Source organism: Carica papaya, chromosome 1, assembly GCF_054855325.1.
Source record: "Carica papaya isolate Zhongbai chromosome 1, ASM5485532v1, whole genome shotgun sequence".
Classification (NCBI taxonomy): Eukaryota; Viridiplantae; Streptophyta; class Magnoliopsida; order Brassicales; family Caricaceae; genus Carica; species Carica papaya.
In genome coordinates, this window is record NC_142309.1 from 9,197,187 (window position 1) to 9,224,199 (window position 27,013).

General features: G+C 35.8%; 2 protein-coding genes across 3 annotated transcripts; both read right to left on the reverse strand.

Moving 5' to 3' along the window:
• LOC110808512 (Peroxidase superfamily protein) lies at positions 1–1,522 on the reverse strand. The gene is made up of 4 exons (XM_022034023.2): positions 1,173–1,522; positions 884–1,075; positions 637–802; positions 1–532 (listed from the first exon to the last, which is right to left on the reverse strand). Exons 1-4 carry the CDS (start codon positions 1,431–1,433, stop codon positions 117–119), a joined length of 1,035 nt encoding a protein of 344 aa, XP_021889715.1. The 5' UTR covers positions 1,434–1,522; the 3' UTR covers positions 1–116.
• A 655-nt stretch (positions 1,523–2,177) lies between these two features.
• LOC110808479 (GTP-binding protein, HflX) lies at positions 2,178–26,666 on the reverse strand. 2 transcript variants are annotated; one of them, XM_088218545.1, is made up of 14 exons: positions 26,156–26,666; positions 20,139–20,281; positions 19,258–19,374; positions 16,943–16,972; positions 13,866–13,980; positions 10,515–10,652; positions 10,187–10,282; positions 9,983–10,096; positions 9,823–9,891; positions 6,660–6,730; positions 6,483–6,576; positions 2,763–2,891; positions 2,577–2,666; positions 2,178–2,478 (listed from the first exon to the last, which is right to left on the reverse strand). In XM_088218545.1, the coding sequence occupies exons 1-14, from the start codon at positions 26,552–26,554 to the stop codon at positions 2,386–2,388; spliced, it is 1,698 nt and encodes a 565-aa protein (XP_088074671.1). In that variant the 5' UTR covers positions 26,555–26,666; the 3' UTR covers positions 2,178–2,385. The 2 variants fall into 2 exon arrangements, with proteins under 2 accessions (XP_088074671.1, XP_088074675.1); XM_088218549.1 differs by lacking the exon at positions 16,943–16,972.
• Between the last annotated feature and the right edge of the window lie 347 nt (positions 26,667–27,013).

Sequence of the window (27,013 nt, forward strand, 5' to 3'; positions counted from 1 at the left end):
TAGTGATAGATAATATAATAATTCATTATTGAAAATTTAAAATATTACAATATACCAAACTAATTAAACAAACTTAATCAGATTATCAATAATATACGAAATAAGACTTTATTTTGCTAATTAAGTCGACGACAATTCTCCCTTAATTCTCCGATTAACCCAGTAAGAGGATTAATATTACCCATTTTAATCATTGATTTAGCGAATTGTTGAAAGAAGAGAGCTTCATCTTCTGCATATGCCTTAACTAGCTGTGTAGTTTTGACGGCATGATCCCCTGTGAATAGAACTTGATCTGAACTTAGAAGTCCTTTCCCCCACATTATGAGCTTAAAATATGTGTTGTCAAATTTTGCTGGGGAGGCAAAATCTAAAGGAGAGATTTTGTTATCACCACCAGATTTTGGGCACACACTTTTTAACCCGTAGTAGTAGGTCTTTTCTAGTGTCTCATCCGGCTGGTTGTTTCCATTTTGATTGTATAATCTTTGCTTGAATGTCAAACATCTTGCCACTCCAATTGTATGTCCTCCTGTATTGATATATTATATATAATTAGTTCATGCATATGAGTTGAACAATGTCAATCATAGCTAGAAATCAATATATTTAAATATATAAATATATACAAAGTACCCGAGAGTGCAACAAGATCAGTTTCAGATAAACCCTGTCGTTTAAACAATGTTATGAGATTTTGGATAGTGGAATTTGGTGCAGGAATATTATTGTTTGAATCAGTAAGGCTTGCTGTCTTTGAGTCTCTCCTTCCTAATGGGAGCTTCCAAGATGGTCCACCGCTCTGTTAATTTTCTAAACCAATGTTAAAAACCTCCATAAAATTTTAAAAGCTCATTCCCACTGGTTCGACAAATCTAATTACCAGAATAGTGGAGCCTCGAGCAGCTAAAGCCAAAATGTCAGCACAGGAGACAGTTTGAGGACATGCTTCTTCCAACTTACTCTTGATTTCATCTATTAATTCAAACCCTCTAATGGAATTCTTGTTTGGTAACGAGTTCTTTTCGCTAACAATCACTGCACTATCGTCCAATAACACTGATGCATCGCAACCCTGTAATATTTAATTTATGTACTTTCTAATTAGTGAAGTAAAGAGGATTGAACAATAAAAAGTAATGCATGCATGGCAAGCAAATGAAGTGGTTAACCTGCACAAAACAATCATGAAAATGAAGCCTCAACAAGGAAGCTGCTATTCTTGGCTCCTTTAGAATTGCCTTTTCCAACACAGACATAACAACATCATTAACTTGAGGGCATGAGAATTGATAATATTGTGGAGACAGGCCAAATGGATATCCATTATTACTCCACCAGCCAGGATGTGCCTCCACAGAAAATGTGGCTGAGAGGAAACCGCCGGTAATTACTAATATGATATGGGGAATTATAAAGTTGAAGAATGTCATTGATGAGTCCAAATTATTGGTGATTGATTCATTGGTTGGTGTTTGGCTATTTATTTCGGACAGCAATCAGGCATCAACCACTCCTTAATACCAAATCCTACAAGGGAGATTATACATGTGTATATATATACATATATATATATATATGAACATGTCAACTGGAGCTGTTGAAAGGATCGAGCTTTTCTGTTCTACCTGCTCCTGCAGACCCACCTTGTTCTAACATCAGTATCCTTACCAGTATGGTAACTCGTATAGATACATGTATATACGAGTTACCATACTTACTGAGAGCAGTACCAACTTCATACACTGGATAAGATGTTACCACATATAAACACCCAGATACACACACATATACATAATATAAGAGGATAAAAATTTCTGGATCTCATATGATCTTTGACATATGAAAATTTTTTAATTAATTGAAGATTATTTTAAAATTGAGTAAAAAATTTATAAAATAATTTCAATGGTTAAATGTATTTTAGAATAATTTATTTAGAATTTTATGATTTAATGTAATTATAATAATATGAAATGAAAATTAAAATATAATATGTACAAACTTATAAATTTAAATATTTATGTAAAATTTTATCATGTACTAATATATACATTTAATTAATACATATATTTTAAAAAATCTATTAAACAGAATTATTACAACATATTAAACCGCAATGTGTTTTTGATCTGAGCGCAGATAATGTGGCAGAAAACATTTACCAGTGCAAGCAATTTTCCTGTTCATCGCTTAGCAATAATGCTTTTCTATACATTTCTTGGAGCATAAATATGGACAAATATGTAATGCCACATTTTTCCATTTGGAGACGTAGCTTGTATATAGTGAAAAGTATGGATTTGCTCTTTTCCCTTCTTTACAATATATATATTTACACACGCATGAATACAGGAAGAATTCAAGGTAAAACTAGAAGATGGTTCATGATTTACAAAGATGTCTCATGGGTGTAAGCAACCTAGCAAAACGAAGAGGAACGTGTGCCTTAACCAGTGTCCCACTGTCTGTATATTCCTATGAATACATCAAAAATAAAGGATCAGAGAATATTTTCTCTATGAATAAAAGGGAATGAAGCTCAAAAAAAAAAAAAAAAAAATCAAGATTCTCACCGTTTTCTCTACCATTCCAACCTGATGTATGGTACTTATAAGTCCCCCTTGGTCATAAGGCACAAGAGCTTCAACCCAAACCATAAAATCCTATCATAAGAAATTTTGTGGTTAGATTCTGTATCACTGTAATTAAGGTTATAGATGATACAATATTTTGAATTGTAATTAATGCCAAATCAGTACCTTCAATTTTTCTTGAACTGCATCGCAGAATTCATCCAAACCTTCACCAGTCAAAGCAGATATGCAAATCACATCATCTCTTTTCTCAGCTTCTGACTTTATTTTTTGGGGGTCACTAACACCATCGACCTGTCAGAAGCAAATATAAGATGTTGGGGGATTATCAATAAAAACTTCATGCAGGAAAGAACAAGCCTTTGATCTCCAGCAAATTCACCATTTCTAATAAAGCAATAAAACATAAGTATTGTAGCACTAAAGCCAGCAGGATAACAAGCAAATAACTAATTCCCCTTTCTTGATGGAACCGGGTTCAAAATATCTGTAAAATAATGACTGCTAGGATAAGCATTACTACTCATGTCATCTTTTAGTAAATTGGTGTAAGATAAATGAGACCTAATTTACGTTCTTACAGATTTCAAAATAAAAACCTAAACATCATACCTAAAGTTTTTTAAAAACCAAGGGTTTCTTAAACATCATATGGACATGGGATCGCGCATTAGTTTTTGATCACCAGAGTGCACCAAGGTTCAGGCAGTAGGATTGGCTTGCGACTACAAGCGGCATGAGAAACGGCTGGGGAAAAGGACACGACTGAGAAGGGTAGCAATTGGGAGGACTTGCAGCAGCAAGTAGAGCATTTTTCTGCAGTGGCTTCAAGGTTTTGATGGTAAAGGTGTTGTAGTTCTAACTAATGGGCCTAGTTATGAGACGGTTAACACATAAATCAGAAATCAGTACAAAGAATAAGTTCTTCGATTTTCTGCCTTCACTTATTTTTAGATTGAAACTAAATGCTTGAAAAGAGAAAATTCTACAATCTCTAAAGAAAAAAAGTACATTGCATTAAAATATTTCTTCATACATAATATGTTTTAAGGACAGCAAAGCTGGTTTTATTACAATGAGATGGTAGTTATCTGGAAGTTATTTTCAGAATTTAGTAACTACCTTGTCTAATCCACTTAATTTCTCACTGCTAACTTCCCATACTTGACATAAGATTCCTACACAATATTCTTACAAATAAAATATAGAAAAATAAAACAAATATTCTTGCAAAATGTTCTTACAAATTTTTCAAATAGTCTTCTCATTTCTTTATTACCTACATCTTAGTTGCACTCCAACATTACTTCTCCCTTTGAACATTGCGCTTGTCCTCAAGCACAAGAGCCGATGCCTAAGGTGGATTCCATTGGCTCTCAGATCTTTCTTCAGCGGAACTGTCAGCCGTGAATGGTTCTTCAAGTTCTAGCCAGAAGAGCTGCTTGCATCGGTGAACAGGCATGAACTGCTTATAATATTTGATATAGAGGTCCTGGGCACGCTGGTGGTCTAATTCCTGAGCAGACAGTCATTTAATGGTGGCTGGTTGGGACAGAAAATTGTGGCTTGATTCAGGATCTGTTGCCATTGATAAAGCACGGCCTGTTGGAGAAGAATCAGAGGAAATGCCACTGCCACAGAAGGCTTTGACTAAGTTAATACTTGCAGGCCAAATTCATTGTTGTTGTCAGATCAGTGAGAAAATGTAGTTCCACTTCTACAGCAATGCAATCTCGCAAGCCAGTCAAGAAAATTTCCACTTCTTGTTCGGCCACCAATTTACTGCAACGACAATAATTTAAATTTCTTTTGACACTTCAAAACAGTCCTTGTTTGGTGCAATTTGCTAAGTTCACCGAGTTTGTTGCATCTAATTGGTGGCCTGAATCTGAGTTGACAAAAATGCTTAAATTTTGGCCACTGCAAATTAGGCCAATCATGATCCTGCTTCGGCTTCAAGAAGAAAGGAGGTCAAGGAGAATTTTACCATCATCCGATATAAGTTGGTGCCAGAAAAAAGAGTTCACCGTGACTCAAATATGATAAGGGATCTTCAGAACCATCAAAATAGTGTAAATCTAATTTGGTATAACGAGGCAGAAACGGGTGATCAGAACGGTTGTGGTACTGGTGCCTGGCAGGGTCACGCTGGACGCATTGAGGTGCCTGCAAACATCAGTCGTTGCACATAGGGGGTCTAGCCGCCATGGAAGTTTTCTTCCTCATGCATTTTGCAAGCGGCAGAAGCTGCTGCCCCCAGATGGCATGATTGCTGGTGGTTCACCTGGCTGCTTCCCTCACTGGACTCCGTCTGAGCAGTTCTAGCTGACAACTCATCCAATCTTCCAACTATTCAAACTTTAACTTGTCTTGTTCCCGGTCCTTCTGATAAGTCCGCAAAAATTTCTCAAACATTGATTGTAATTCTCCTAGAACTATTGGCTCTCATACTAAATATATGGTTCCGGTAATGGGTGTAATTATGGGATGATTAACACATAAATCAGTAGGAAGAACAAAGTTCTTCATTAATTTTCTATTTTTACCTATTTTTTAGATTGAAAATAAGAGCTTGTTAGGAAGAAAGAACCCTACAATCTCTAGAGCAAGAAAGTACCCTACTTCAAAATTCTTTTTCATACATAATCTGTCCTAAAGATAAAAATCTGGTTTAGTACAATGAGAGGGTAGTTATTTGGAAGTTATTTTCAGAATTTAGTAACTACCGTGTCTAATCCCTTTAATTTCTTACTAGTCACTACTCATACTTCATATTCCTACACAATATTCTTGCCAAATAAAGTACAGAAAAAAAAAACAGAATATTGCTGCAGAATATTCTCACAAATTTTCAGAATCGTCTCCTCCTTTCCTTATCATTTACATCTTAATTGCAGCCCTAACACAAGGTCTTCTGATGCATGTGCTAGGGGTCGTGTCACTCACTGCCTGTTGGTGGCATATGGACGGGCTAGCAAAGGTTTTAGCATTTTCCTATCTACGATTTTGATTTTATTTCCCTAAATTGCTGGAAATGTTTGGATATGAAGTTTGACTTTTTGAATGTAGGAATTTTTAGCTCAGATACCGACTGATGTCGGACGAATTAGGATTAATGTGTCTACTTATGGATTGGGGGATGAAAACCTAAACCTCAAACTTAGGTTTTCTTCTATATCACATCTAGTAAGTATTATGCATTACACTTAAAAACTTGATATCATAGAACCAGGAAATTGGGAAACTCTGTTTTGTTGAATAACTAAAGCGTATCTAAAAAATTACAAAAATATTTATAATGCATTGTAAATAACCTTTACTAAATGAGATTGAACTAAAAAAAATAGTAATACGCTTAGAATTAAGAAATGATACTATTAATACTAAAAAGAAAACTAATACTAATAAGAACAAAATCTTAAAGTTACAAAAACTACAATAATAAATTCCTAAATAAGCTTGTTAGAAAACAAACCAGCTAAGGTAAGTGGAGTCCACCATTCCTGCCCACCTAATTCTTTATCCTCTATCAAGTTTGTTAGAAAAAGAAGATAAAAAGGTGAAGAAAATTAATAGAATAAGGCATGATCGCCTAACCGAACTGATGGATCACTACAAGAAGGTAGGATATTAGTATAATCAAACAAGGATCCAACCAAAGCAGGTTTAGCCCAATGGTCACCTTCATCCAGCAATCATTAGAATGCTTGGGTTCTAATCTTACAAATGTATATGCACTTAGCAAATATAAATAGACAAATAAATAAATAAAATAAAATAGAGATTGAGACAAAAAGACATTAAAGGACATAACGAGGAAAAGAAAACCCAATCATTAAACAGATCCCAGAATGTAGAAGAAATACAAAATATTAAAGTAAATACCTTATTCCAGACTATTAGTTTTGGAATTGATGAAACATCTAGTTCTGACAAAACCTGGTCGACAGCATCAACCTGTTGTTCTGCTAGCGTATGACTGAACTTCAAAAAGAAGTATGTTTTCAGGACATTAATGTTGATCATGAAACAATATGGAACTGACAGAAAGCATATCTATACCTGATATCCACTACATGCACCAACAGCGAAGATTCTGATATCTCCTCTAGTGTTGCCCTGAAGGCAGCAACCTGTAAAAGACAGTTGTTAGCTAGAGTTGATAAGACTTGCTGGGATCTAATCCAGCATAGGTGAAAAATTATTATTGATTGGAAACCTCAGACAAGTTGGCTTTTGGTCGAGTGAAATTGCTATGACCCTATTTGGCCAGCTACTAAGCATTTAGAAGCTATCTCTGGTATGTTGTGGTTTGTAACATAAATCATAGGTCAAGTGATCGTGGTTACTGGTCTTAGGTTGGTCGTAGATGATGTTAGTAACCAATCCTACCTTGTCCACACTATTCTGTAGATCATAAAACTTCTGCAACTCTCCTGCTGAACATAGGAGTAGGCTTGTCCTAAAGATGGTAATGAGTCTCTACCAAGTACTTGGACTTGGTTCTGGTGGTATTCTATATTTAGGTCAGCAAGAACATTGTAGACCAGTTCTTTTTTGACTAGTTTATGAAATTTGGAGGCACTAACTAAACAAATGGCGTAAGAATCTTGAAGTTTATTTCCTGCCATAAAATCATTTAGTTCAGCAAATACTGGGCAATAGTTACTTTTGCCTTACCTGATTGTATCAACCTTGTTCGGCAGCTAAAATTTGCAACCACTGCCGATCTGAGATTATCTCTGGATGCAGCACTCTGGATTTTGTGGGTATTTCCAAAAGCAAATACTTACGAGAAACTTATGAGATGCATTGGGTTGATGAATCAAGATACCAAGAGCAAATTTTTCATTTTTCCACCAGCTTGGTTGGGTTTATTCCCTATAAGGTACCCTTTTAGGCCACTTTTTGGAACGAACTGGCCAAGCTAATTTAGAACATCCTATTATCTCATAAAAGTTGCTCACAACTTTATCTGTCATATTTACCTCTATCAAACCACATTTGGCTGCAAAGCTAATTTAGAACATCCTATTACCTCATAAAAGTTGCTCACAACTTTATCTGTCACATTTACCTCTATCAAACCACATTTGGCTGCATTTGTGCAAAAGCCTTGAAATATGCTTTCACACTTGGACAAACATGAATTCGTTGGCGATCGATCTATTATTATGGGACAAGAAGAAAATTGTGCCATCTGCAAATTGGAGGCGAAACACCTCTACTCTGTCATTTCAAACAATAACTCCTATTGTTCCCTTTTTCCTATCCGATGGCCAACATTCGATTCAATACCTTAACTACCAGAATAAAAAGAAATTGTGAGAGAGAATCCTCTTGTGGTATGCACCTAGAACCCGGAAACCACTCTAGGTTTTTAATTGATTATTGAGTGAAAGAGACCAACTACAAAATCCATGTATCCATCATCACCATCCTTCACCAAATCCTTTTTTATTCATCACTATCTCCAAAAAAAATCCAAATTCACCCTATCATAATCTTTCTCGAAATCTAACTTGAGGATTAACCCTTCCTTATTTGCTCTATGCATATGTTCCACGATTCATTTTCTACAAGAGAGTCATCCAAAATTTTCCTACCTCTTAGAAGTTTGATTTGTTAAAATTATATCATCCAAAACCTTACTACGTCTTAGGGACAAAACTTTACAAATGATCTTATAGACACTAGTCATTAAACTTATGGAGCTAATAATTTGATACTCTTTAATTGTTGTTTCTTAGGTATGAGGGTGATAAAGATCGAATTCATACTTTTACATATTCTCCCATTTAGATAAAACTCCTCAAAACCTTCATCAAGTCATCATTTATACTATCCCAACATGATTGGAAAAAATTAGTAGTAAGCTCATCCGTCAGGGAGCTTTGTCCTGCTCATTGCCCAAAATTGCATTCCTAACCTCCTCTAGAAATAGACTCTTCGACTGTTGCATTATGAATTCACTAATTTGTACCAATCAATCCCCTTGAGAAAAGATATGGATTCCTTATCCTCGTTATATAACTATAGGTCAAATCCGGTGATATTTTGTCCCAATGATTCCCTTAATTCTTTTTATGAATGTCCCCTTCCAATTCCAATTCTAGTTCCGTAAAGCTTCTCCTCCTTCACATGTTCTTGTGCTAAAACCCATTACTAATGTCTCATTGCTTGACCCACTCGATCTTAGCATTCTACCTCCAACTTTGTCCTTCCAACATCACCAACTCGAGCTCATTTTTTATATCTGACAACTTTCTTACTTAGACTTCCAATATAATGTTCTTCAATGCCAGCTTCTCCAATCCTTTGATTTCCTGCAAACTTTATTTTTTCTTTAAGCATATATCTCCAAATACCACCTTATTCTAAGTTTTGCGTTCGTCATTCAAGAGTTGCTATCTCTTCATAATTGTGTATCCCTCCCATCCCTCCATTGCAACCTTCTGTCACCGCTCCTTACTCTATTGGCCAACTCAGCATGTTGTAATTGTTGGAGGTAAAAACTTCTGGTTTTATGTCTGTAATTACAGAGGTTAGAGAAGAGAAAAAAACAGAAATTAAAACACACACCACTTGTGGACTCTGCGGAGAGAAAAAAAAGAGAGCATAAAAAGTGCAGAAAAAATGGAGAAGAAAATACAGGAGAATAAAGGAGAAAGCTTGTGGAACGGTGAAAGTCTATCTTTTGTATTCACCAGCCTTCCATATATATAGCATTTTCAAGGAAAGATATTTTGCTACAGCAAATACAAGCTGTCAGAAAAATCATCACCTAATACACAGTTTTGACCATAACAAGTAGTGAGGTGCTGAATTTCTGGCTACAAACATGTTTACCTTTCCTTTTCAACTACCACTTACTAACTAAAGCAAACACAAAAAATAACCATAACTTTCTGACTCCAAAAATTCAGCAACCACTGTTCACAAGGAAAACTTAGCTGCTAACACTCGAGTTTTCCTTTGACCAATCCAAGCTTGATTCTCAGGTCTTCAAACCGGCCCCTTGGCAAAGCTTTAGTTAGGATATCAGTAAGTTGTTACTCCAATCTTCAATATTATTCTTCTTCATAGAATTGAATGATATTTTTAATTTTGGCCCCTTAATATGAAAAAACCCAGTTCACCACTACTAGCAAATACTTTGTCCAGTATAAAAGGTTCGAAGAGAACTGATTCTCACTAATTATGTTTGTGTGAAAAAGGGCCTCACCAGGGTAGTTGGTAACTTTTGGATAAAGCCAACAGTATCTGTGAGAAGAAACTCCTTCCCATTTTTCACCTGGGCAGCACAAATAAAAGAGAATATCAGGTTGTAGTTGCATAAATTATGAAAGGGAAATTTGGTCATAATTTGGATATATTCAACTAACCTGAACCCTTCTTGTAGTGGGATCCAGGGTTGCAAATAAGCGATCTTCAGAAAGAACATTAGATCCGGTCAGTTGATTTAGAAGTGTACTCTTTCCAGCATTTGTATACCCAACCTAAAATGTTGAATGCCAATCACATACATAAACAAAACAAATAATCATTCATTTAGTTGTGAAACATCAAATAACAATTTGTTTACTTACCAAAGACACCACGGGAACAGGTACAGAAAAACGCCGAGTTCGGTATTGCCTCCGGTGTTTCCTAACAGTTTCTAGCTCTTTTTTAAGGGCGCCAATCTAGCAAACTCAATGTGTCAAAAGTTTAGGCTAAATTTAATTTCTAGCAGTAAGAAAAAGTATATGATTTTATCAGAAACAGAATCTTGCAGTTAGTACTTGAAAATACAAAGAGCAACTGACAGAAATAACAGCTATAGTCTCAAAGTTTTAGAGTTATTGTTTCAACTAAAGAAATGAAAAAGAGTACAGCAATCTATCAATTGGAAACTATAGAAGGCAGCTTACTTACTTGATTACGTAAAATACGCTTATCCACCTCTATTTGCTTCTCACCCATACCCTTCACCTTGCCTCCCGCTTGACGCTCAAGGTGGGTCCACATTCTAGTTAATCGAGGCAACTGATATTCCTTTTGGGCTAATGCAACCTATAATAACCTCATAACTTTTAGTTTAAATGAATAGAACCCTTTCTTCTTCTTTTTCTGGTTCTCAGTAGGAGAAACATGGTATAAGCTTTCATGTAAACTTCAACTTGACTATTGTTTAGGAATTCCTGTTGGGAAATAATTATATTTAAGTAATAATAACTGATGATATCTTTTGATGCTTTCTAGATGTATGAGGCCAGCATTTTTTTTTTTGAAGTGCATATGAGGCCAGCATAAAGTTACATGCATACTTGTATTAATCCATGTTTATATCATCTAGGTGCATGAATTATTAAAACGTTAGATATACTCATGTATTGTCCAAAGGTCACATACATTCATGTACAACCTAGATTTGGACATACATGTATCATTGATTTTCGTAAATGTATCATGTAAAGGCCATATACATGCATCATTGTCATGCTAAGAGTCATGTATCTTATGATCAACCTTACCTATATAAGGCTGTGTGGAACAATATGGAAAAACAACAACTTAAGCAACTTAAACAGCCCTAAATTTGTGCATCTAGTATTGAGATTACGAAGTACTTAGTTCCTACGAGTAGAGTAAGACCGTAAGGGAATCAAACGAAGCTAAACTGAATCCAATAGAATCTCTAAATCCCTGGAGGCTCTAAATGTCTTCAGGATGCGACACTGTGCCTTTTAGCTGGATTAACATTGTTTTCAATCTGGTGTTCTACAGTTCGGAAATATGTCTACTCTTGTATTTGCTTTTGCTACTCTTGGCTTTATGGCTCCAAAATCTACTTGCTTGTATGGGTCAACACTTCCCTAGTTAGAATCGAAAGAGAGAAGTTCCTTTGAAGCAGCTGATGCTATTTATGTTCTAAGAATAATTCTCTAAGTCCTGTGCAACTATGACAAAAATTACTGAAGCTATTGTTGCAATAAGGAAATGGAATAAGGATGATTATCTCTGTCATCACAACATTCTTAATCCTCTTATTTGGTTCTCTCTACAATCAGCGTCCAAAGAAGATTAAGAATGGGCAGAGATCTTTGATACTCCTTGAAGGTTATATATGTCATTAAACAGTTAGGAACTCAGAAGTTCTATGTTAGTAATTCCTTAGGGTGCTTTTTTTTGGATAAAAGAAGACTTTATTGAAAAAGAGAGAAAGAAATTCAGCAAATGAGAATGAGACATCCTCCTCAATAAATAAGAGAAGAAAACAACTTCAAAGAAAGACAGGAAAAGAAAGAAAGTAACAAACATAACACAAAGGCTACCTGCTGTGGATAAATATATCCCATCTTCAGTGGAGAAAAGAGATGCTAATGTCATGTTGTGACCATATGCTTTGACCCATAAGGAAGCCAAGAAAGTAACCATCTACCAAAGCTCAATCTAAGAAGTATTTCTGTTGTTAAAAATTGTAGAATTGTAAGCAAGCCATATACACCATAGGCCTGTGAAGAGAACACCTTGCCACAATGGGTTGGCTTCTTTTCTCACTCTTTTCTCATTGATAGAAACACTAAGGAAAGTTTCCACTATTGGGGGTGAAACCCAATAACAACCAAACAAATTAAAAATACCCATCAATAGTTTCCAAGCAATGCCACAGTGAAGGAACAAATGAGCGTGTGTTTCCACTACTTTAAAGCACATAACACAAAAATCAGGAGAAAACGCTTCACCTTAGAAAGAATAGGAACCTTCCAAAATATATTGGCAACTGCGGTATAAAGGTGGGGTTATTAGTGAGGTGTTGAAAGAGGGATTTACAAATAAAAAGCCCTGAAAACTCTAGAGTCCACAATCTTTGATAATGCTGGGAGGACATAGTGATAGGTGCCAACAGATCCCATAAGGTCAGCATGTCGAAAGTCTCCCTATCAAAAAAATTATAAAAGAAGTGAAGGCGTATCTGAGCATGGTGTCTTAAAGAGAGACTATATAAGCTTGGAAATTGAGTAGCTAATGATTGATTACCCAACCATCAGTCTTTCCAAAACCCCAAACCAGAACCATCTCCCACTTGTATCTGGATTTGAGGAAGCAATATAGGCTAGGCTTTGAAGATGGCCTTGCAGAGACTGTTGTGAGTAATATACCATCCTGCTTTCACATCCCAACCCTCCCTCTCATACACATGGATATTTTGACACCCTATGCCACAAGGAATTCGGTTCCTGGGGAAGTGCCAGAGACATTTAACCAATAAAGATAAGTTTCCTAATCTAAGATATCTAATTCCCAGATATCCTGAACCCTTGAATTAACAACATACCTCCTAATTAACTAGATGATGCTTATTTTCCTCCTCTCTCCCTGACCAAAGAACCTTCTCATTTGACCCTTAATCCTCTCTGCTACTCTGCATGGCATCCTAAACAAGAAATAAGAAGTATAGTGGAATGCTAGAAAGAGACACCTCAATCAATGTGAGCTTACCCCCTAATGTGAATAGTCTACCCTTCCAACACTCCAAGCATTTAGCTACCTTGTTTTCTACTCTATCCCAGAAGGACCTATTGCGCGGATTACCACCAAGGGGGGGCCCTTAATGTACAACTGGCCTCCACAGCTTACAACAATCTATCACCTCACTAATCATCTATAATGTCCTGTGGCATATTGATGCTGATAAGACTTACCCAAGTTGATCTTTAAGTCCAAAATAACCTAAAAAATCTGAATAAGATTTAGCATATAAATACATGCATACTTGTATTAATGCATGCTGATATCATAGAAAGGTCATATACATTCATGTATCACTAAAACGCCGTATTTATATGTCATTAATTGTTACTACATTTATTATGGAAAAGTCATAGACGTATATCCTTATCATACTCATATTCATGTATTTGATTATTGAATTCACCTATATATAAGGCTGATTAAAGCAGTTAAACAATATGCCAAAAAGAAAGCAATTTAAGAAATTTAAACACTCACTAAAGTTGTGCATCTTGCTAAGATTATAGGCATCTAATTCCTACCAATTAGTGCAAAACTATAAGGGAACGGATCAAACCAAGCTAAGTTGAATCTCGGAATAGAGTTGCTAAGTCACTTGCAAAATGGGAGGCCCTGACTATTTTCAAGAAGGGACACTATGCCTCTTAGCCAGTTTGATATTGTTTCTTTTAACACTTTCAATTGCCAATACCTAGTAGCTCCATCATCTAGTGTATAGATGTAATAATTAAAGTCTAAAATTGGACTCACCTGTAAAGCTGCTTCATGTGTTGCTGCTCGCTGATTAAAGATATCCAGGATAAGGGCTGTGCGGTCACAAACTCTAACATTTCCACCAAACACTTTTTCTATATTGCGCAATTGCCTAGATATGAACACAAAAATGAAGAAACTTACAGAACAATCATCCATGATTAAGATAACCATTTATCACAATAAATAAATAAATAACACAAACAAATTGGTAGTTGATTTATGAAGGCATACTAAAGTTACCCAATTGACAAAAAGAATCAGACGAGAATGCTAAAACATTTAGGAAGCAGGAAAACTAGAAATTTCAATTTTTTTTGAAATAAAAAGTGTAACAATATATATTAACAGAGTACCAAAAAATAGGAGATACCACTTATTACAAAAACTTTACATAGTAGTTAGTGTATCAAAATGACATTCCCAAAATTCTCATCACTAATAATATCATACCCTAACAAAATAAACCCAAAATAATGCATCCATCTATCCTTTAATCTGTACAAATCAACCTCTATACCTTCAAAAGCTCTAGAATTTTTCTCTTTTCAAAGAACCTAAAAAATGGTCAATGGAATCAATTTAGTTAACTTACTATCTAAATGCATACCATCCCAAGCCCATAATTCCTTCCCAACAGACCCCGCCACCAATCAATTCATACCAAGAAGATTATAAATAAGACTCCATAACTCAACAGCCACAGGACACCACAGCAAAACGTGGTTGCGCGATTCTTCAGCTTTCTTACATAAATAGCATCTGTTGGGAATGAACAAACCTTTTGCTTTTAATTTATCAATTGTCAGAATACATTCCCTGCAGGCTTCCCATGCAAAAAACGCAATGCTTGGTGGTGCTATAGTTTTCAATATCTGTCTCATAGGGAAATTTTGGAGCCGAACATAATCTGTCCTGGTTAACTGCCTGTAGTAGGACTTTACAGAAAATTTGCCACTTTTTTCCAGATTCCAAACAGCCTGGTTCTCCTCTGGATTCACCTACTATGAAGCAAGCATTTGCAACAAATCTTCATACTATCTGACTTCCCAATTTGCAAATTTCTTGAGATATTAATCCACCAATCCACCCATCCATTATTAATTCTGTAAGCATCCTGGACAAGCAGATTTTTTGTCTGTGCAATAGCAAAAATTCTGGGATATTTGCTCTTCAAGCTTTCATTCCCAATCTAAACATCACTCCAGAATTTGATTCTGTTACCCCTGCCCATTTTCCACAATACATTGTTCTGAAGTCGTGGCCAATCCATCAGAATTTTTTTCCAAAGGCTCCTGCCATGCTGCTTCCCAGATCTCCCCCCCCCCCCCTGTCATCCCAATTCAGATCACTCCATCTGATTGTAACAATCCTCCTCCATAATCTATCATCCTCCATGCAAAATCTACACAGCCATTTCCCCTGCAGTGCCACATTTAATTCAACCAAGGACCTTATTTCCAGTCCACCATGCCTGGGGTGTTTTTTTACCTCCTCCCATTTAGCTAAGTGAAATTTCCAGTTCTCCTCATTATCACCCAAAGAAACCTATTTTGAATGGTTTCTAATTTTTTAGCAATACTAATCAGAACAGTAAGGGTAGAAAGGCAGTAAATAGGTAAGTTGGCCATGGTGCTTTTTATAAGGGTGAGCCTGCCTCCCTTGGATAAAAAGTTCATCTTCCAACTAGCTAGTTTCCTCTCAAACAAATAAATTACTGGCTCCCAAGTAGCTTTATTTTTATATTTGGCACCCAAGGGCAAACCAAGATACTTAATAGGAGGAGAAACCTCATTACATTCCATCACTTCCACAAACAGCCTACCATCCCCTTCTCCCCCTATTCTGACCAGTTCCGTCTTTTGGAGGTTAATCTTTAAACCCGAGACACCCTGGAAACATAATAAAAGACATCTTAAGTGCAGCAGACTCCTTACTTCGGGTTGACAGAATATGAGAGTATCGTCCACAAAACAGAGGTGAGAAACCTCTATACTCAAACTGCCTCTTCTCACATGCACCCCTTTAATTAAATTCAGTTCCTTCGCCCTGTTCATCATTCCATTTAGGGCTTCCATTGTCAAAATGAACAGCAACGGAGATAGGGGATCGCCCTACCTTAGTCCCCGGGATGCATTATGTATCAAAGAGAAGAGAAGGCATGAAGTAATGGACTGTAGTCACACTGAAGCGATCTCACAAAATATCAGCAAATTGAAAAATGTGTTAATGAGTACTTGGAATGCATTACGCATACTGCTGGCCAGTATATACCCATGCCCATATGTACACGTTCGTTAAATCAAATCAGTTTACATATATATGCATTTAATTATATATTTTTTGTAGAAAAAAATACATTTGAAAGAAAAAGAGAGATTCAACAATGGAGAATTAGGTATCATCCCAAAAGGAAAAAGAACTAAAATTAAAAAGAATAAGAAAAAACTGAAACACAATAGCCAGCAAACCTCTACACAAAATAGACAGAAAAATCTTTAAAATACCCTTACGACTTCACCATTTTTAGGATGGAATATTCCAATTGAATCAATTGAGTTGAATCAAAGAAATAATATCAACATCTTCACAAACATTAACATTTTTAAGGAAAAACAAGTTCCACAAGGAATGACCCTCAGAGCAATCAAAAGAAATGGGAAATAGGAGTATTAATACTGCAAAAATTGGAAACAGGGAGAAGCGAATAGCCAAAAAGGACATTCTCAATCCAAGCATCCTCCTAAAAGGGAAAAAAAGAAAAAAAAAGAAGAAAAAAAGGGAGACCATGATCAAAGTGAGAAGAAGAAGAAGATATGCACTGATGTCTGAGATAGCTTTCCACAGACTCTTGTAAGTTGTAGATCCCTTACATCTTACCAAATGATCCCTTGTTGAGTCTCTAGAACTTGATTCCAAGAGAATAAGGAAATAACCAAAAACTGGACAAGGTAGAAGCTCCTAAACCAAACAGAGAAACTATCCTCCCAACAATTTGAGACAAAGAAATAATCAAGATAAACAGAGGTGATCCAGCCCTTATTCACCACTAATGCATTTAATTAATAGCTCACCTATAAATTCCACTTTTATCACCTTGGTCCCTGAAAAAGATTTCCATTAAGGGTTAGGATTCTTCATCCAATCAATTTAATCACAAACATTTGTAAGATCATTTCTAGGTGTTTTCTCAAAGGTTAAGTCAGTTACTTGATGGGTCGATCTTTATGAACCAATGCGTCTTTGTTGGATTTAAACAAATTCTCAATGCTATTCTTACTTATAGTTAGTAGAGTGGCTTAGGAGATTGAGGAATAATCTTTTTGTGTTTAAATTGGATTCCGTAAAAGTTTATGATTGTGTAAATTGGGATTTCTTAGATAACGTCTCGGAGAGAAAAGGGTCCCTACTAAATGGCAGGGTTGGATTTTGAAGTGTTTCTCTTCTATTGCTTTTGCCATTTTGCTAATGGCATTATAAATATCTTTGTAGTTTCAATTTTGAAATAGAATTCAGTCATTCAGTAAAATACCTTAAAAAAAATTTTTCAATTTTCTGGTTGTGTTACACAATCAAACTCTTAAATATGATACTTAAGATTTCTTATATGTGATGTTTTAAGAAACCTTATATGTGATGTTTAGGTTTTTATTCCAAAATCTCTAAGTGTGCAAATTAGCTATAACTTATCCTACGTTAGCATTACCAATTTACTTCCTTAATACTTAAGCAAGGATCTGTCAAGACTCACCTATGTAAAGTTGAATAAAACATTGATAAAACATCTATCTAAGGAATCTGAAACACTTCCATAGGTTGAGCATCTTGTTTGAGGTTGACAAGTACTTAGTTCCAATCAATTAGAGCAAAACCTTATGGGAACTAGATGAAATTAGGCTAACCTGAATCCTGAATATAGAGTTGCTTCACTCCTACAATGGGAGGCTCAAACTGTTACCATTGCGCCTTACAACTGGAATTGATACTACTTTTCTCTTCTGGTTTTCTTTTTTTTTTTTTTCCAAATAAAAGGTATAACAAGAATGAATATTTAATCATAAGCAACAAGAGGGTGCCAACCATGTACAAAATTATTTACAAGTCAGTGAGTATGTCTATAAAATTCTCAAAATCCTCTATGTTATAAATAGGGTACCCTAAAACCAAAGATCCCAAATAATGTAGTCATCTGTCCCTAATTTTAGTAAACTCCTCTTCCATCCCCTCAAAAGCTTTACTATTTCTCTCTTTACAAATCACTTAAAATATAGTAACCGGAATGAGACTCACAATTTTCCTCCCTTTACTAATTCCTTCCAATGCTCAAATCTCATCTCTAACCGACCTAACAATAACCCACCAAATCTCCAATAATCCATAAACTATAATTCATAGCCTATACACTGCTGGGCACCATAATAGAATATGCTTACAGGATTCCGCTTCTCTCTTACACAGAAAGCATCCATTTACCATAATTTTTTCCACTCTCATCAGTTTGTCAGTGGTTAATATGCAATATTTTCCCCCTTCCCACACAAAAAACGCAATTCTTGGAGGAGCATTCACTTTCCAAATCTGATTGAATGAAAACCTAGCTTCACCTGATACTTCATTCCTAACAAAGTGGTTATAGTAGGACTTGACAGTGAACGAGATTTTTTCTTGAGTTTCTAAACTGGCTGATCACTGTTATCGTTAAGATTCACCATAGAAAGTAAGTGGAGCAATGCCTCATATTCTTCAATCTCCCACTCAATAAGGTTTTTATTTGCATTAACATCCCATTCCCTATTTCCTCCACCACCCCTGTAAGCCTCCTCAACTGTGATATTCTTGAATCATACAGTGGCAAAAATCTGAGGGAATTGATTTTTCTAGTCAAGTGCAACTCCTTCATATACTAAGTGGAGCAATTTACCCAACTTGATTTTGAAAAAACTATATAGTAGACTTTAAGAAGAAAAAGTACACAGTATACCACATAAGAAATATAAAAGATGATTTTAAACTAATAGCTTTGGCAACCTTTACCTCATTAATGATAACAAATGGTACTCGTCATCATTATTTCTTTTGGTACTTTATTGATCCCAGTACCAAAATCTTTTAACATGGCCTTGCTGAATACAATGGAAGGCTATAGCATTAAAATTTGTAAAACACTCTAAAGTGAAGGTCCCAGAAAGAGAAATTGGTTCTTTCCTTAACCTCAAGTTTAGTTACAAGGATTCTCACAGATAATTAATGATAAAAAGAAGAAAAAGAACATGAATGTAATGGAAATTACAATAACAGCATCACAAAAAGAAAACAAAGGCTGTAGAAAAAATATCTGTTATGAGAAACAATTTGAAGATACAATAACTAGAAAACACACAAGCCTTACCCTGGAGAAAGCTCATCATCAAATATTACAGTCTCAACCTCCAATGCATGAATTGCATTCTTCATTTCTGAAATCTTTCCAGATCCAATGTATGTCCTTGGGTTTGGAGAACTTAATCTGGATTACAAAGTAAAATGAGCAAATTAAAGCTTACTTGCTAGCTATTAGAATAAGTTTATAGAGACAAGCAAATGCAAAGTACGGCAGTTTATTGAAAAATATACCATGCAAAGAAAGGACTATAGAACATTAACGATCATGTTCTATCTGTGTGTACACGAATGCTCAGAAAAACCACCTAACAATTCATGTCTATGAAGATGAACATGGCAAAACCAACTATAGCAATGGCTCATATTTATTCAGGAACATGCAAGGGAAACAATGGCGTCCAAGGAAATCTAGGCAGTTAAAGCTCTCAAGGGCAAGCAAGAATTAGCGTATGACGAGATATGTGAGAGTATCTAAGTACATTTGTACTCATCTTTAGGAAATTGCCAGAATACAGTGAAAGAAACAAATATTTCTTCTGACCACTAGTACCCATTGCCAATATCCATTCATAGATATCATGATTATAAATTTTTTAAAGGAAAAAAGAAGATATATAATGAGTTACCACTTTATTTGATTGTATAATTGTAACTTCTGAAAGAAATAATATGGATTCAGTTAAATGCCTCCCACAAGAGAGATTGATGATTAGCTAAAATAAGGGGGAACAGGCGCATGATCTGTTGTAAACTGCCAACAGAGGCCTAATCAATGCCAGGATATCACACCCATGTAAGGGTGTAAGGACCAAGCTAAGGTTTAATGGGATTTCAAGCAAGAAAGACTTACACTGGGCTCTAAAACACAAGATGAACGGGAATACGCACTTTTGATATGTGGATCCAACAACCATAAGTCCTGCTGTGTCAGCAAGCTGAGCAAGTTCCTTTAGTGATTCCTCTATACCAAAAAAACTCTCCAAATCACCTTTCCGTTCAACACCCACCAGGTAGGCTTTTTCTTCAAAAACCTGGAAATTGAATAGCATATGAATTCACTTGCACATTAATCAAGCAAGATGCTAACAAATAAGAAATGACACCCAAGCTGACATCTTGGATTCACTAAGAAATAGTAAGGCTACACTTTGAGCAGATGAATTTTATTGATATAAATCATTTGAAAGTTCACACAGAAAAATCGGCATCCTGTAGATTTTAAATTCCAGCTATATTGATGAAATCTGAAATGTCTTGCTTCAATTCCCCTTGAAATTGTTTAGGATGTCATATTTTTATTATTTCATAACATATTTGCCTACTTTCATCATTAAAATAAGGGTGCAATTCAAAATGAAACCCAACAACAATTTCAGTTTTTCCAGACAGAGTATAAAACAAAAAAAATTGGGAAGAGTTTTTCCATTCCATGTCCACATTGGAACGATCTCAAATGCAGAACTCCAAACTTATTACAAATTAAACCAAAATATTTGAAGCAATAGCTCAGTAAAATGAAATATCTATAGCAAAGCTAGTCAAAGAGAAGAAATATTTTCCACTGTATCTCAAGAAGTTTATCTGTTTTCTGCACTCTGATTATATTTACCTATGCTGTTTGACTTGTCATTCAGAGTATATTCAAAAATTACCAAAGGAGAGTAAACCACAATTTTTGTTAAATTAGAGTACAGCAAAGTTTAGATGAGAACTTCTTTCAACCCCACTCTTATTTAATTAGTGAAAAAAATATTTTATTAATAATAAAATAACCAGATAGTTATTAATTATATAGAATAGTACATATTATTTAACTTTAAAATTATAAGTGAAACTCTCACAGTCTCTAATTTAAGAAATAAAATTATTGGATACTAAATATAGGAAGTTATAAATATAGTAAATAATATATGTTGTGTATAAGATTGATTGTAGGAATTATAGGCTTAATCTCAGGATTTTTGATTAGGAAGGTAGGGTTTATTTTGGTTCACACTCTTGTATATATTGATGAGTTTTGCAATGATAAAGGGGGGACCTTCTCTCAACTTTTACCTATTATATTCTTTGTGTTTTAGCATGGTATCAGAGCAAGGGGCTTCCGCTTCAAACCTCGTTGAAACCTTCTGCGAGCTCGCGCATGAAAGAGCTTGACGAGCTCGTCAGTGGACATGTCCAATAGAGCATCCAAATCAACACCTCTGAAACTGAACTTCTTGAACGTTCTCTTCTTTGGCTGCCCAGTAGGAACCTCTGTTTCCACCTCTGCCATGGCTAGATATTAAGCAGCAAACACCCACAGGTCCCAGGTTGAGGCATAACCAGAAAGTCTTAGAAGAACTGTAATCATGGCCAGAGATAACAGCAAAGCCAGCATATCTGGTGATGGAACGAACCAAAGAAAAACACTCTCTCCATACGACATAACATCTTATGATAATCCTGGAATTGTGATAACACAAATACAGTTAAAAGGCGACAACTATGATAAATGGGTCGGTCTATGAGGACAGCCTTGAGAGCAAGAAAGAAGTTTGGTTTTATCGACGAGACAGTCAAACGACCAGATGGGGAGGAGTCCCCAGATCTTGACGATTGGAGGACCATTAACTCGCTGTTGGTTTCCTGGATTAGGAATACCATTGAGTCCACTCTTCGCTCTATCATATCGCATATGGAAGTAGTATAAGACTTGTGGACAGATATTAGAGAACGTTTTTCAGTAGCCAATGATCCGAGGATACAACAATTGAAGGCTGAACTTGCTGAATGTAAACAGAAGGGTTTGGCCATTGTGGACTACTACGGCAAACTGAAGAAATTATGGGAAGAACTTGGTAATTTTGACCAAATGCCGACCTGCAAGTGTGGAAAGTGCACGTGTGATCTCGGGTTTGTTCTAAAAAAGAAACGAGAAGAAGAAAAGGTGCACTTGTTTCTCATGGGATGAGATGAAACGATATATGGTACAGTGAGATCTAATATTCTTGCTCAAGACCCATTGCCAAGTCTAAACAAAGTTTATGCAACACTAGTGCAAGAAGAAAGAATGAAGACAATAGCTTGTGGAAAAGAAGAATGAAGTGATATCATGGCTTTTGTAGTTCAAGGTGCGGCTACCTACTGTGGTCGTAGTGAAGGAAAGGACAAGAACATGATCTGTTCTACTTGTAAACGCACTAACCATGAGTCAGATAATTGTTTCCAGCTTATTGGCTTTTCAGATTGGTGGGGTGATCGACCTCGTGGTGATGGGAAAATGGGCAATTGTGGTAGAGGACAACAGCAACAACAGAAAATCGGTACAGGTGGAGGCCGAGGACATGGTGGTGCTTTGCGTGCCAATGCTGTCCAAACTGCAGGAGGAAGTTCTTCAGCAACATTAGCAATTGATGAGGAAAGAAAGGGGACTATTGGGCTGAACAATGAGCAGTAGCAAACTTTATTGGAGATGTTGAACAATAAAAAGCCATATGCGAATGAGAAGATGACTGGTAAGAATGTTGATATTCCTTGGATAATTGACACAGGAGCATCCAATCATATGACAGGTAGTTTGAAAACTCTATGTGACAAGTGGGAAATTTCAAGATGTCTCGTTGGACTACCAGATGGAAGCAGTACTGTAGCTATTAGAGAGGGTTCAGTCAAACTTGATGAGAATATTTCTCTAAAAAATGTTCTTTATGTGCCCGGTTTAAATTGTAATTTAATTTCTTTGTCGCAACTGATTGATTCTTCAAATTGCATTGTTTTATTCACTAACAACTTGTGTGTTATTCAAGACCGCACTTCGAATATGCTGATTGGTGTGGGTGAACGAAGAGATGGACTCTATTATTTCCGGAACATATTGCGCATAAAAGCCATGAAGGTGTAAGGTGTGAACTCTCTCGATCTTTGGCACAAGCGATTAGGTCATCCTTCTCTGAAAGTGACCAAGTTAATTCCAGTAGTAGATTTTAGCAATAGAAGTGATATTCTGAATAAAAGTTGTGATGTATGTCAATGCGCAAAACAAACAAGAAATACATTTCCTCTCAGTGATCATAAAGCTTCTGATGTTTTTGAACTGATTCATTGTGATTTATGGGGCCCATATAGAACTTCCTCCTCTTGTGGTGCTTCACATTTCTTAACTACAGTTGATGATTATTCTCGTGGTGTATGAATATTTTTTCTGTTAGATAAGAAAGAAGTGCCCCAAACTCTGAAGAATTTTTTTTCTATGGTTGCAAGACAGTTCAACAAACAAGTTAAAATTGTGAGAAGTGATAATGGAACAGAGTTCATTTGCTTGAAAAACTATTTTCTTGAACATGGTATCATTTTTCAAACCTCTTGTACTAGAACGCCTCAACAAAATGGAAGAGTAGAACGGAAACATCGTCACATATTGAATGTAGCACGTGCTTTGAGTTTTCAGGATCACCTTCCAATTGATTTTGGGGGAGAATGCATTTTGACGGCTGGTATTTGATTAATCGCATTCCATCCTTCATTCTAAAAGGAAAAACTTCTTATGAAATTTTACATGGTCAAGCACCTGTCTATGAGCACCTGAGAGTATTCGGATCCTTATGCTATGCACACAATTAAGGAAATATGACAGATAAGTTTGCCAGTCGAAGCCGACGATGCATCTTGGTAGGATACCCTTATGGGAAGAAGGGATGGAAGTTGTATGATTTAGAAACTAAAAAGAACATTATTTCGCGCGACGTTGATTTTTATGAGAATGAGTTCCCTTTTGCCTCTACAGTTTTGAGTTCGAATAATGATGTTGAAAAACAGATTCCCATGAATACAGCATTTGATGATGATGAGGTTGTAGTAAGGGGGGCATAGCAGAATCAGTTCAACCTACACTCGCTCATGAACATGAGCAAACATCGCAAGAGAATAGGGCTGATATAGTAACTCAAACAGTCTCAGTTGAAGACGTAGGACGGGAGGAACTGCAATTGGGGTGTGAACATCATCAAAAGCAATCGTCAGTTCGTTTGTGTGATTTTGTTACTCATACAATCCAGAAATTGAGTCCATCTTGTCTTTCATCCAAACCGCAGCATCTTTCAGGTATGCCCTATCCTATGGCACACTATGTGAGTTGTAAAAAAATTTCCTTGCGACATAGAAATTTTCTTGCAGCTGTGACTACAGACCGTGAACCATTAACCTTCTTCAAAGCTGTGAAAGATGAGCGATGGAGAAATGCTATGCAATGTGAAATTCAAGCCTTGGAGAATAATGGAACATGGGTGATTGAAAACTTGCCTCCTGATAAGAAAGCTCTTTGATGTAAATGGGTTTACAAAATTAAATATAACTCTGATGGCACTATCGAACGCTACAAAGCTCGTCTAGTGATCTTTGAAAACTATCAAATTGAAGGGATTGACTACACTAATACTTTTGCTCCAGTAGCCAAGATGGTGACTGTACAAGTTTTTTTAGCTGTTGCATCTGCAAAGAACTGGGAGTTGCATCAGATGGATGTTCATAACGCTTTTCTTCATGGCGAGCTCCAAGAGGAGGTGTACATGAAATTGCCTCCTGGATTTTAGGTTACAAGTCCTGGGAAAGTCTGTTGACTTCAAAGATCGCTTTATGGGTTAAAACAAGCTCCTCGTTGCTAGTTTGCCAAGTTATCGGCTGCGTTAATTGCCTATGGTTTCAAGCAATCATATTCTAATTATTCTCTTTTTACTTTGCAACAAAGTGACATTCGAATCAATCTTCTTGTCTATGTAGATGATCTAATCATTTCTAGTAACGATCATGCAGCTATTCAAAAATTCAAAACTTATCTTAGTGAATGTTTTCACATGAAGGATTTGAGCACTTTGAAGTATTTTTTAGGTGTTGAGGTTGCACGCAACTCAGAAGGCATTTTCTTATGCCAGCGTAAATATGCCTTGGACAGCATTTCAGAGGTCGGATTATTAAGAGCAACATTGGGAAGCTGCTCTTCGCGTCGTGCGCTATTTGAAAGGACACCCAGGACGAGGTATTTTGTTGAATAGCAAGTATGATTTGTGTTTGTATGGCTAGTGTGATTCAGACTGGGCAGGTTGTCCTTTGACCCGCCGTTCTCTCACAGGATGGTTTGTTCATCTGGGCGACTCTCCCATATCTTGAAAGACTAAGAAATAACATATTATCTCTCTTTCATTCGCAGAAGCAGAATATTAATCCATGGCAATGACAACATGTGAACTTAAATGGTTGAAGGGACTTCTATCCAGTCTTGGTGTAGCACATAATTCTCCCATGCAACTTCACTGTGATAGTCAAGCTGCATTACATATAGTCAAGAATCCAATTTTTCATGAACGAACAAAACACATTAAAGTTGATTGTCATCTTATTCGTGATGCAATTGTCAATGGCAGCATACATCCTAGCTATGTTCCCTCCCATGCTCAACTCGCTGATATCTTTACCAAAGCTTTGGGCCAAGTGCAGTATGATCAACTCTTATGCAAGTTGGGCATTCGGAATCTTCATGCACCAACTTGAGAGGGGTATTGGATACTAAATATAGGAAGTTATAAATATAGTAAATAATATATGTTGTGTATAAGATTCATTGTAGGAATTATAGGCTTAATCTCAAGATTTTTTATTAGAAAGGTAGGGTTTCTTTTGGTTCACACTCTTATATATATTGATGAGTTTTGCAATGATAAAGGGGGGACCTTCTCTCAACTTTTACCTATTATATTCTTTGTTTTTAGCAAAAATAAATAAGAACAAGACTAATATATTTTGTTAAGGAACTCCAAAACAGAATTTCATAAACATTCTTTTTTCAACCTTAACTTACCTCTCAAAATAAAATTCTCAAACAAACTCCCAACCACACTGTAATTCCCATAAGAATATATATATATATATAATACCTCTCTTCCATTTCGAAGCTTGAACCTATTCTCAACACTGTTCTCGTCTATTTCTGTCTTCTTCTTAACCGCAGTAGACGAAATCGGAGCTTCCACCCCTTGTTTGGTAAGAGCGACACCATCAAGAAATCCACGGACCTCTCCTTCTTCCTCTGCCTTTCTTGTGAGACCTTCTCTGGCATCTGTAACTGAGCTTTGTGGAGAAACGATGTCGGGAAACGCAACCTGGAGGTCTTGTTGAGCAACTCGAGAGATGAATTTCAACGGGCCGCCATTGCTGTAAGTACTAAAACGCCGAAAGAAAACTGGAGAATTAAGGTACGAGCTCCACTGAAAATTGCATTTGTCAATTGGAGGCAATTGACGAAGCAGAGAGCCGCAAAAGCATAAGCTCGTCATAGAATCCTACGCTATGGCGTTTGAGGATGATTCAGTTGGAACAGTTCGGTGGCGGCCGCAAGTTTAGAATGCTTTCGGATTGTTTATTTAGAGCTGTCACCTTATATTTTGAAGAGTAAATTATCAATTTATACTTGGTTCGGATAAATTTTAATAATAATTAATTAATATATATCAATAATATAAAAAAATGATAAATTTTTTTTATATTTAAATAATTATATATTAATTTACGTTAATAATATATTTTTATTTAAATAATATAATTATATTTTTAATTAAATTATTAATTTATTATTATTTATTTAAATAATATATAATATATAAGAAGTATTTAATAAAAAAATTAAATTATTTACTGATATAATTATATTTATATTTAAATAAATAATTATTATAAATTAAATTTTCATATTTAATAAAATAAATAATAAATTATGAGAATAAAAATATAATTAA

Excerpts from the sequence above, each read along its gene's own strand:
- LOC110808512 (XM_022034023.2), bottom strand. The coding sequence starts at position 1,433 with ATGACATTCTTCAACTTTATAATTCCCCATATCATATTAGTAATTACC. Across the intron at positions 803-883 it reads CTCGAGGCTCCACTATTCTG|AGCGGTGGACCATCTTGGAA; the intron begins GTAATTAGATTT and ends GAAAATTAACAG. Across the intron at positions 533-636 it reads TGATCTTGTTGCACTCTCGG|GAGGACATACAATTGGAGTG; the intron begins GTACTTTGTATA and ends ATATCAATACAG.
- LOC110808479 (XM_088218545.1), bottom strand. The coding sequence starts at position 26,554 with ATGACGAGCTTATGCTTTTGCGGCTCTCTGCTTCGTCAATTGCCTCCA. Across the intron at positions 16,973-19,257 it reads GATGATGAGCTTTCTCCAGG|GGACCAAGGTGATAAAAGTG; the intron begins GTAAGGCTTGTG and ends AATCTTTTTCAG. Across the intron at positions 13,981-16,942 it reads GATAAAAGTGGAATTTATAG|GCAATTGCGCAATATAGAAA; the intron begins GTGAGCTATTAA and ends GTTCATATCTAG.